Source organism: Helianthus annuus, chromosome 12, assembly GCF_002127325.2.
Source record: "Helianthus annuus cultivar XRQ/B chromosome 12, HanXRQr2.0-SUNRISE, whole genome shotgun sequence".
Taxonomy (NCBI): domain Eukaryota; kingdom Viridiplantae; phylum Streptophyta; class Magnoliopsida; order Asterales; family Asteraceae; genus Helianthus; species Helianthus annuus.
This window is the reverse complement of record NC_035444.2, coordinates 59025764-59038053: the sequence shown is the minus strand read 5'-3', so window position 1 is coordinate 59038053 and position 12290 is coordinate 59025764. Positions and strand designations below refer to the sequence as shown.

At 35.0% G+C, this 12290-nt stretch overlaps 1 protein-coding gene across 2 annotated transcripts; it reads right to left on the bottom strand.

Annotated features, from left to right (window-relative positions):
* Positions 1–3363: 3363 nt before the first annotated feature.
* On the bottom strand, positions 3364–11238 carry LOC110895051 (pantothenate kinase 1). Of its 2 annotated transcripts, XM_022142311.2 has the most exons (11): positions 10914–11238; positions 9637–9813; positions 9417–9463; positions 8365–8481; positions 8123–8242; positions 6936–7030; positions 6723–6816; positions 5758–5889; positions 4673–4785; positions 3847–4042; positions 3364–3646 (listed from the first exon to the last, which is right to left on the bottom strand). In XM_022142311.2, the coding sequence occupies exons 1-10, from the start codon at positions 10993–10995 to the stop codon at positions 3853–3855; spliced, it is 1167 nt and encodes a 388-aa protein (XP_021998003.1). In that variant the 5' UTR covers positions 10996–11238; the 3' UTR covers positions 3364–3646; positions 3847–3852. The 2 variants fall into 2 exon arrangements, with proteins under 2 accessions (XP_021998003.1, XP_035836477.1); XM_035980584.1 differs by having other exon boundaries at positions 3364–4042.
* Positions 11239–12290: the final 1052 nt, after the last annotated feature.

Here is a 12290-nt window from a genome sequence, read left to right as displayed (position 1 = left end):
CATCAAACACTTGGTGTGCGTACTACTTTCTAAGCCTAATGTACAAGTAGTTCATGCTATCCTTCATACTTATCACTTCTATTCATCAACACAAGTAAATTTCAAACAAATTTCCATATCATACTCAATCTAAATAACAAGTATACGTCACATACTACAAAATACATCAGTTTGAACAAGAATTAGACATGAGTGATTCACCCATGTCGCCACCTTCACCACCAATGGTGGGTTTCATCTTCAAACATCAAATTACTCAAAATCTTTCGTAACCCAAGTTTTATATGGTGATTCTATGACACATACATAACCAATTTCATTCAATTTCATGGATTAAACATAACTCACTTCATACAAGATCACCAAATCTCAAATTACAACTTACCACATGTTTGTAAGGTTGAGATGATGATAATTCTTCATTCATGCATAAGATTGGATCCTAAATTCATCACGAATTTGGTGATTCTTGATGAACAAGGGGTTTGGCTCCCATTGTGTTTCTCCTGATGTTCCACGCACACACACAAAATTCATTCTTATAAAATCTGAATTTTTATAAAGTTTGCCCCACTTGCTACTTTTAGTCCCTCTAATTAGGCCTTTGGTTATTTACAACCAACATCACCATTTCATTTATACTTAGTCTTTATGTATTTAACTAAGTTAAATAACTTAGTTAGTACATTTCACACCCTACATAAGAAGGCATACTATCAAATTATAAATTCGAGTTTTGGGGCGTTACAGTCGGATTCCTTGCCTTTTCTCCTCTAATTATCAACTAGCCCAAAGTGGGTTGAAGACAACATAACTCCAACAGTGTTATTGTATTTAACCATGTTAATGTCGTTGCCGCAATACACGGCTAACAGATGCTTATAAAATTAGCATTACATTGTAGTTGCCACCCGCCACAAAGCGCGAGTAAAATTCTTCGTTTTCTTGTTATGAAGAAAACTTAAATCGAACATTTTACTCATCCCACACTGGTTTATATATGGAGTAAAAGATGAGTGAGCTTTTATAAGGGTGAAGAGGACAGCCATTTCAAATACCCTAGCTCCCTCCAATCTTGCATTGCCACAACAATTTTACCCTAAACTACCTTTAAACCACCTAAACAGTGACATCACTGCTTTCAAATGCCCTAAAACTTTTTTTTTCTTTTAAATAAAGGAAAATTCAACAGACTAAAGTTACAAAATTATAATTCATTAAAAAAGAAAGAGTAAACTGCCATTTTGGTCCCTATGGTTTCGGCACTTTTGTCATTTTAGTCCAAATCTCAAACTTTTTAAATCTGTGTCCCCGTGGTTTCACTTTTATTGGCATTTTAAACATGGTGGATATTGTTGTCGTTGTTGCAAGTGGTTTGACGGTGGCGGAGGTAGGTAAAGGTGGAAAGGAGGCGATGAGGATTGAACCGCTGCCGCCTTTTTCCTCCTACTCAGATCTGGGGTGGTGGTTAGTGGTTGGAAGTGGTGCGGTGGCAGGTGGGGCGGTGGAGAACAGTAAGTGATGGATGATGTTTGTGATGTTGAGAGTGGTGGTGGTTCATGGCGGTTGCTGCCAGAGGAGAGAAGACATCAGGTTTTCATGTTCTGTTTTGGTGAAGTTTGAAGGCTCAATTATAGGCTGAATAGCGAGAGTGGTGGTGGTTCATGGCGGTTGCTGCCGGAGGAGAGAAGACATCAGGTTTACATGTTCTGTTTTAGTTAAGTTTGAAGGCTGAGTTGCAAGCTGAATAGCGAGAGTTGGATATTGAATTTTCATGTTCTGTTTTGATTTTGGTGATGATTTTAGATATTTGATGTTCTTCAGGTTTTAATTTGCTCTGTGTTTTAGATATTTAATTTAGTTTATTAATTATTAATATGGTATATTAAAATCAGATGGACAAAAATGCCCCTGAACAAAAAGACAAAATAGGCAGGTTGCAACAGTCAAAAAATGGGGTTTTTGAATTTTGGACTAAAATGGCAATAAAAGTGAAACCACAGGGACCCAGATTTAAAAAGTTTGAGATTTGGACTAAAATGTCAAAAGTACCCAAACCACAGAGACCAAAATGGCAGTTTACTCAAAAATAAAATACTGCATAACTTAGAAATAACAAATAACATAACTTAAAATTGATAGAATACATAAAACTTAATTATAGAAATTCTCTCCATTGTGGATGAGTTCTTACAATCTTCCAAACCTCAATGTGAGATTCAAATTCTTTGGGCTCGTATGCCCGTATATGCTCACCAAGGGCAACCTGAATGACATCCTCCTCGTTTTGATTTTGTTGTTTGCTCATCACCTCTTTGAGCAATTTGTCAAACTTGACACCATTAAGTTGGATGCCACCTATTCACGAGTTCGTACACTTTGCACGTTTTGTTATCCATTTTTTTCGTGAAATAAGTCGAGGATTTGTAGCCACAACCCACAAGACCCTCGAACCTTGTTCGCGGCTACAGTAACTCAAACACTCGCTAACTTCATTTCTTCGTTTTCGATCCACCCGGCCATTTGATTGTAATAGGAGAAAGTGTAACGTTTGTGTAGAGATTGAGAAAGAAAGAAATGGGTTGTATTAATAGGGTTTTAACTTTTAAGTGTAGTGAAGTGTGGTGTAGTGTTTGTGAAAGAAATGGGTTGTATTAATAAGGCTTTAATTGTAAAATAATTTTTTAAGCCACAACGGTCAAATTGACCAAAACATACGATCTTCAGCGGGTTTCTATACCCTTACACGCTACCCGCAAGGGTGACGGCGGTGTAGCCGACGAGGTTTCAAACTCTCGAGCCCTTACCCGCATGCGTCTCCTCCACTGTGAAAAGGAACTTGGAATTTTTACACGTAGTAATAAACCTTTTTTATGAGGGGCTTAGTCCTTTCTTAACGTGTATACACATATGACATGAAGCAAAACAACTACTTTCGTTTTTCTTTACAAATACTATACTTAAATTAAAAAATTGCTCGCCTTTATAGTTTTTTTAAGAGTTAAATGCTTGGTTGGTCCCTGTTGTTTGCAAAAATTTCAAACTTGGTCCCAGTGGTTTACTAATTACACGCGTGGTCCCAAAAGTTATCAAAAATGAACTCGGTTGGTCCCCTGACCAAACCTCTGTTAAATTTCTCAGTTAACTATATGTGAAATGACTATATTACCCTTGAACAATTAAAAGAAATAAAAAACCAATAAAAAAGACTCATCTTCTTCAACCTCCCATCCATCCCCTGTTCTTCCCCCTCTTTTGAAAACCCACCAAACCACCATCTCCACCTTCAATCCATCCCAGTATAGTGCATTTCTGTGTATATAACTGCCTACACTAAGGTGGATTATTAACATTCACTTAAACTACTACACATACGGCACATATTCTTACATAAACTTTTTAAAAATCAAGTGTAAATACAAAATAACCTATTCACCTATGAGTTTTCTATGAAAGAGAGAATCCAAACATGTTCATAAAATCATTAGCCTCAAAATATGCAAGATTCCAACTCACAATTCCTTGATAAATCAATACACTCATGCAATTTGTAACCCTCATGAGTCAAGTTGAGAGTCACATGGGATGCAATCATAAGATTTGAATAAAACAAACTTTTACGGTTCACTGGTACAACTTTAAAGACCTGTCAATGTTGCTATGGTTATATTCATGGAAACATAAGTACAAAGTACACTAACATAAATGCATCAACTAGCACAACACACACACACTCTTTTAAAAATAAATTGGGATACACTATCATAAAACATAATTTAATCAGGACTCACAAATGGAAAAGAAGTTAGTTTTGATCTTGGTTTAAAATGTGATTAACTATATTACCTGTTTTCAGTTGCTGGCCCGTAAACAGCATTCGATAATTCCATTATCGTTTAAATCTTCAACAAGCGGGTTTCGGTTATAATGCCCTGCATCTGTGCAAGGGAATTCTTCAACAAGTTGATAGTTCGTAAATGCACCCAACGCCCCGAGGAATCCCTCGTGCCTCAGAAACATTGCTTTTGCCTCGCCTTTAGACCTGAACAAGCAAGTTGACACGTCATATAAAAAAATTAAGTCGAAGATTACAGGCCAAATAAAAAGATTGGCCTTGCCTTCTGACATAAAAACGTAATTTAAAACCATTTAGTTAAATGGTTGATTTGGGGTATCGTTTTTGTCACATAAGGGTAAAAATTATAGCTAAACGACAACGGGTCAAATGGGTTGAACAAGTCAAACGGGTCAAAAGCCATTCAAAGTATATATCTTTATTGAGGTGGAACTTCCAGATACCACATGAAAACACGACACGACATGACAAGAAATTAACGTGTTAGGGTAGGAGCTAAACGATGTCACCGCTAAATTACTTAATGCTTTCATCAATCACTTTATTTAAAAAACTTGAGGCTATTGTTGTAATAATACAGTTGTTGCTTTCATATTTGAAAAGTAACTACTTATAATAAAATGGGCAAAATAGGGAATCAATAATGGGTCATTATTAGTTCTTCATTTTGGTAACAAAACATGATGAAACTACATAAATTCAGAACTTATATAAATAAGACAGGCGGTAAATTCCATCTTTTTATAATAGAACCTCACCGTTGGTGCTTGTAAACATTAACACAAGATATAAAAAATTAAAGTGTCCTATGATTACCAGAAATCAACTGCAACGGATATTGTGTCCATGGTGTAAGCATGACCACGTATAAAAAATCCCCCGAAGAATATCTTTTTGAGACCGAATCGAAGTGCGTTCAAGTACGCAATCTGAAAAGAGCACAAGATATCAGAAACAAATATTAATCCTTAAATACTTGTTAAAGTGTAGCAAAAAAATGTTGTGACTAATCGCAATAAAATGACAGACTGTATGTGGTATGTAATTCACTAAAAACATTTCAAATTACCTTGACGTATTACAACAGATGTCGCATTTCAACCTGTTTCGTATAAATGGCTCAATTTGAGTTATATATTATCTCTAACGAATTAAATTTAAAAGATTAGCTGAAAACAACAGGGGTGAAAAGTCGCCCAAAATGTATTTTTATACATAAAACCTTATAAACCCATATTTGATAAACTGTCCCTGAGGTTTGGCCAGTTTGCGACCTTCGTTCAAAGGTTTGTTTTTTCGCATCTGAATCCAAAAGATATGAAATCTTGCCATTTTCACCCAGCTCGTTAACTCCATCCAATTTTCTCCGTTAAGTCAGCAGCAATTCCATCTTTTTTGTCAACTTAAAGAGCTATTTGGTCTTTTACGCTTTATGTACAAGCATTCACTTAAAGGGCAATTCGGTCTTTTTCACTTTATGTACGAAAATACCCCTGACTTAACGGAGAAAAATGGATGGAGTTAACGAGCCGGATGAAAATGGCAAGATTTCAAACCTTTTGGATCCAGATGCGAAATAACAAACCTTTGTACGAAAGTCGCAAAACTGGCCAAACCTCAGGGGACGGAATGGCATTTTACTCTAAACTAATTAATAAAATGGAAACTGCATATAAAGGCAATGTGCTAGATTTTTTTAGAACGCCTAACTCACACACCCACTAATCCTACTCCTAAATCTACACCACTGTCCATCACGGGTAGGGACCTTAATGGGTATAATTACAAAACTGAAACACCAACCAAATTATGTTGCTATTTTATAACCCCCTTATGGATCATATATCAATGTGTCGATAAAAAAATCACATGTCGAAAAAGTTCAAATTCTTATAATTAACCTGTCCGATATTGTTGGAAATCATCCTCAAGAGGGACCTTGCTACATCTTCGGGTCGGTACTCTTCAAGCTCTTTGTCTTCTGACACTGCTTTCCCGAAGCTAGACGCAATAGCCGTTGACGTTAGGCCGATCTGTTCCCAAGTTCACATATTATTAATATGTGAACTACACAAAATTATCATCACCCTGAAATTATCAGGCCAACACACTTTGCATAGATATTAACAGCTTGATCATATGTTATATCTCTTGTTTTGCAATACATAACGTCTTTGCTTAAGTTTTGAAAACACAAATTGCGGCCGTAAAGGTATAATAGTTATGGGTAGGCCTGTAAACGAACCGAACGTTCATGAACTGTTCGTGAACTTGTTCAGCGAGAAGTTCATTTATGTTTTGTTTATTTAACAAATGAACGAACATGAACAAAATTATTTGTCCATTTAATTAAACGAACGAACACGAACACACGTGTTGTTCGCTCATTTATATTTATTTATGTTCTTTTATGTTAGTTGTTTATGTTTTAATAAATACACATGCAATTATGTTTATATAAATATAAACATAAAAGAGGCTTTCTAACTACTCATATAAATATAATTAATTAATAATTTGGCTTTACAGTAATAAAAATGGGCTTTTCAATAGAATTTATCGTAATTAATCAATAATTTACATAATAAAGCTACTTTACATCCATTTTTGTTTGGTCGTTTAGGTTCATTTGTGTTTTCTTATGTTGGTTAAATTATGTTTTTGTTTACGTCCGTGAACTGTTCGTTTAGGTTTTAAATGGACGAACACGAACATGCCAATTTTCTTAATGAACGAACACGAACAAAAAAAATTGTTCGATTATATGTTCATATTCGGTTAAAGTTAAATAAACGAACACGAACATGCCTTTGTTCGTGTTCGTTTGGTTCGTTTACAGTCCTAAATAAATAACAAATCCACGTACCTTTAGGTAGTCCGATCCACCATATATATCTCCAACAAGCATATCAATCACTCTGTTGTTTCCCTGATGACTCATCTCCAGCAAATCATCAAAGCTGAAGCAAAAAATAAATAAATAAATAATATAAAATGTTCAATCAAAGGACCTTTGGTAACATTAATCAGCTTTATAATGTTTAAAAAATAAGGATCACTGGTGATCTAATCAGCTAACCTCTTACACTTTGTTAAAAGCTTCCCCAAACCCCAAAATGTGCCCCCACCGACACTCGTTCCACTGACGCGTTCATACTTTCCGTCTCCGTCAACCTAAAAGCTCATAAAAAATTTCAAGGATCTTAACACGTATTAATTGAGAGCCAAAACGAAAATGCTAAAATAAGAAGATGATATTAAAAAAGAGTGGTATCTGACCACTAAGAAGTTGAGCATTTACCACATCTAGGGTTGTAAATGAACCGAACGTTCAGCGAAAAATTCGTGAACCATTTGGCAGGAAGTTCGTTTATGTTTGTTCGTTTAATAAATGAACAAACACGAACAAGAAATTACGTTCGATAAGTTAAACAAACGAGCATGAACAAAGGCCGCCTTCGTTCTTTTATGTTCGTGAATATTCGTTAATGGGTTCATTTATGTTTCCTCGTTTATGTTCATTTGTGTTCGTTCATTTAAAGGGTTTTTATGTTATATTTTTATTTTATTGGTTTTAGTTTCTAAAAATTTGAAACCGTAGTTATACTATACACCTCCGCCAACATCCCTCATTTGACCGTTCAATTTCAGTTTGTGTTAAAGCTTGACAAACTTTTAAACTGTTGTGTTAATTATGTTTATGATAATTATGTCAACTATGTTCGGGTAGTTATGTCAAGTACTTGGTTATTTTTGGTGGATTCTTCGTAATTTTTCATATGAAAAATGCAGATTTTATTATAGAATGTAGAGTTAATTACCGTTTTCATCCCCGTGGTTTGTAAAAAATCACAATTTCAGTCCATTAGTTTCAAAATTGTGATTTCAGTCCCTGTGGTTTCACTTTCTTAACCATTTCAGTCCCTGTGGTTTCACTTTCGTAACCATTTCAATCCATTATTCTATTAAGTACAGGGACTGAAATGGTTACGAGGTGGACTGAAATAGTTACGAAAGTGAAACCACAGGGACTAAACTGGCAACTTTTAAACTAATGGACTGAAACAATGATTTTTGACAAACCACTGGGACGAAAACAGTAATTAACTCTAAAATGTATATATAACGTTCGTTTGTGTTCATTTACGTTCATGAACATTTGTTTGTTTTCATTTGTGTTCGTTTACATTCGTTCGGTTCGTTTACAGCCTTAACCACATCTGTAAATAGAAACAAGACTAGCCAATAAATGAATACTGAAATTACCTTTATCATGCTTACACCAGATCCAATATTAACAAGGAGATATGGATATAGATCGTTGTGGTCAATCTGCTCGTAGTTCCTCTGGCCGTTCACGTATGTGAACGCTTCAGATGGCACTGACTATTCAGAAGGAAGTTTAAATCAATAATTACCATTTACCCGTCAAACATTTTCATGTATTGTAAGAATAAAATGAAGAAATTATTTATGTCATAAGTTTCCGTTTGGTGTAAAAATCTAACCTTTATAAGAAAATTTGCTCCTGATACAAGGCTGCTCATTTCATCTACCTTGTCAAGGCTAATACCAAGCTTTTCTTTAAATAGATCTGCAAATTTAAATGCCCCTCCACCCGTTGCCTTCACCATTATAAATATATATATATCAGCTGATAAGTTGCATGACTTGAAAATTCCAAAATAAATTTGGCCATACATGAATTAATAACTGTTTTTAAGATGCTATGCATGTCTAAGTATGAGTGTGCAAAACACCGAAAAAAAACAACCCATAACCGAATTAACCAACAAAACCGAACCATATAAAAAACCGGTGGGTCAGTTAATTGTTTTTATGATAACCGAAAGTAGCGGGTCGGTTATGGTTATCAATGTTTCCATACCAGCCATAACTGAACAGAACCAACATGTAGTAAAATCTTTGTTGGATTATGGACTTTTCACCATTTTTTCAATATTTGATATTTTTGGTTGAACTTTTGTTAAAATTATGGGTTATATCATATCATTTTGATTGAATCTTTGTTTGAATTTATGGTGTATATCATATCATTTTGTTTGAATATTTGACAATAGTCGGTATTAATATTAAGATTCTATGTAATTTTTAGTATCATGTAATATACTAATATATAGAAATGTGTAGTAATAGTTTATTCCATGCTCAAAAAAAATTGTAACTGTTTTTAACTAGGCTTAAATTCACGGTTACCGCCCATAACCGACCCACTATAACCTTCAAAACCGATTATAACCGAAACCGCCATAATCGATCGGTTATGGTTATGGTTATCCATTAACTGACATCGCGGTTATAGTTATGGTTACCGACCCATGCACACCCCCAGTTGTATCTGTATAATTCTTTTATTTAATTACTATTTTCTGGTTATATCTCAAGAATATAATTCTTTTAGGAAAATATGAGGCAGGTGTGGAAGTAGAACCACTGTCTTCTTTAATAGAAGCCTTATAACTTTAGTTATGGAATGTATGAACATATGCGCTTGCTTTTTTTCTGTTAAAATATCAATTGTTTCACTAATGGTCTTCACCTTAATAGTATTCTTGTCACTGGCTGGGAACCCATGATGCTGAACACCTGAAGCCATCATGATTAAGATTAGATTAAGTAGCATTTGCTTTACAATATCAATGTGTTCACCTTAATTATATTTAACTTTCACATGAACGGGTAAATTTACAGTAATACCAATATTGACATTAGAGGATAATTACTATAACTATTTGGAAATATTAAGTGAAGATGCATACCTCTACAATGGAGCTGTTTTGATGAAATAAAATCGAGACACTCGTTGATCTTGCTTGTTTCAAACATTAAAAAGTAGAGTCTTCCACTAAGAAGATTATCTTTAGAAGAATTATTTTGTGTTTTATCTACAGATTTTTCTCTGTTAGTAGAGAAATACACCATCTTGATAAGAGAACCTGATGAGAACACACGACATATGAGGTACATCAACGGAAAATCATTTCAGTGAAATGGGCGTTAAAAAGGATAATCTTTAACCCATATGCTGTAAATGAAAAATTAGTTGGATTCAGATAAACCAACACCTCGAGAGTAATTAAACTAAACTAACCTACAAACATTTTGTTATACCAACTGAACCAAGACACTTGGTTGTTTCATCCCTAAGTGTATGTTTGGGATTGCTTATTTAAATATTATGCTTATAAGCAGACGACAAGAAACTTCTTTCACCATAAGGGTAAACTTGTTATATAGAATCCACCAAGAATAATCAGTTTAAATTCAGCAATCTCAGACTGCTTATTGAAAGCAGATGCAAATAAGCACAAGCAATGCGCTTCATCCAAACACTCAAAAATGCTCATCCCATAGTTGTCAAACGCGCACTCAAGGCGAGGTGCTTAAAAAGCAAGGGCCCGAGATAAGCAAGGCACATAGCATAAACATACAATATTTTAGGGTTTTAACATATTTTAGGCTTGTTTAGGGCTAGTTTAGGCTGGTTCCACGTCCTTTTTTGGATGTTTCAGACCAATTTGCCCGGACTTTGCTGATTTTTTCATGATTTGGTCGGAATCTGACCGAAATCTGGCCTGAATCTCACCTAAAAGTCCCGAAGCACCTAGATGGCAGCAAGGCGTTGTCCCTGCGCCTCGCCTCGCCTGAGAGCCTAGGCGCTCGCCAGAAGAGCTTTCGAGCAACTACTTAAAATCTAAACATACAAAAGGCTTAAACAGCAATTAATCCGTATCGATATCATCATATAAAGGATGTTAAATATCTCCTTAAGTTGCAGCATTTCAAACACCTCCATTTTAGGAAACATTCAGCCCTAAATTCATCGACCGTTAGAAAATTATTACTTAAATTTCTGCTCAATTATGCATATCAAGTAGTTAACATAATTCAATAACTTGTTAAATTGCGTGTAGAAGTAAACAACAATCGAAATTGAATCTAATAATCAACAGTTAGAAGAACAAGTCAACTAACGATCTGATAACAATCAATCAATCAAAACGGGACAAAATTCAGCAGAATTGTAAATTGTTACCTCCGATATCAACAGCAAGATGAGAGATTTGATCTACAGGTGAATTTAGCAATGTGAGATCCTGAATTGTGTTGTCTTCCATCGTTATCACCCCCAAATTAGACGCAACAGAGAGCGAATATTATGAGGGGTTTGTGAAAATTAGGTGAACGGATCGTTCATGGTTTCGATCAGGGGATGTGTGTGTATATATAATATAATATTTTGGTAGAAGTTTATGGGAGTTGGGATACTGGTAGATCATTTGTCGATTTGCGAGCAGTCGTCGTTAAGAAACATGATTTGGAGATGACATTCCAATTTTGACTTTGTTGAATTCCTGTTTGACTTTTAAAAAAGGAGTGTTGATAAAGCAACACCTTTTTTTTTATAAAGCAACACCTTGATTCTTATTTTTACGAATTTTTTATGGGCCGTGTAAATACAGGCTGTATAGGATTAATACGGCTGGTATAGAATAATCTAACACGACAAAGGTTATGGATACAGATAGGAGGTGTTGGGGTTGATAGGGTGCAGTCATATGCGGAGGCTGCACAGGGTGATCGTTCGTATGAGCGACAGAGCGTGAGACCACATGTGAATTGTGATGCCTCCGTTGGGGTTTGATGAGAGATTGATACGGGTCAAGGCCAACGTAGCTACTATACGGAGCGACTTACGGTGGATGACGGATGCCCTGATAGCGATGATGATACATGTCGGTGTGGTCCACAAGCAAATGTTGCACATCCACCAGCTCCGTCACAGTCGTCGTAGTGGCTGATTGTATTTTGCTTTTGTTGTATTTTGATTTGGAATATTGTATGTATCATTGTAAATATTTATCTTACGTTGATCTTATTTTGTTTGATGATTGTTATCATAATGTTTATCTTATGCATTAGAATGTTAAACTTGTTATTCTAACATAATCAGGGGCATATTACAAACTCGTGCCTTAATAACTTAACGTCTAACGCAACTAATCCGGCAAAACTCGTGATACGTTTTTCAGTAAAGTAAAATAGTTATCTAAACTCGAATTTTATTAAAAACTTATACGTTTTTTCAATAATAAGCTCGTATTATAATAAAACCGTTATTAAACTCGTATACGTTTTTTATTTTTCACTAATAAGCTCAATGTCAATAAAAAACTAGTAATATGTTTTCAGTTTTGCTAATTGACCAAAAAAACAACCCTTTATATCTATAATGGTTGTATAGGGTTATACAACTGGATAGATGTTCAAATACTCAAAAACTTGTCAAAAACACAATAAAATATTGTGTTTGGGTTGTATGTTATTATACTGGTCGTATAACATCTTATACGGCTCGTATAATACTATAGGGCTCGTATAGAACAAGACAAAAACAGTCTATGGCCTTTCT

Coding starts and splice junctions, on each gene's coding strand:
- LOC110895051 (XM_035980584.1), bottom strand. CDS start 10,995: ATGGAAGACAACACAATTCAGGATCTCACATTGCTAAATTCACCTGTA. Junction 7,031..8,122: donor CTGGTGTAAGCATGATAAAG/GTAATTTCAGTA, acceptor ATGAGCTTTTAG/GTTGACGGAGACGGAAAGTA. Junction 5,890..6,722: donor GTGGATCGGACTACCTAAAG/GTACGTGGATTT, acceptor ACTTGGGAACAG/ATCGGCCTAACGTCAACGGC.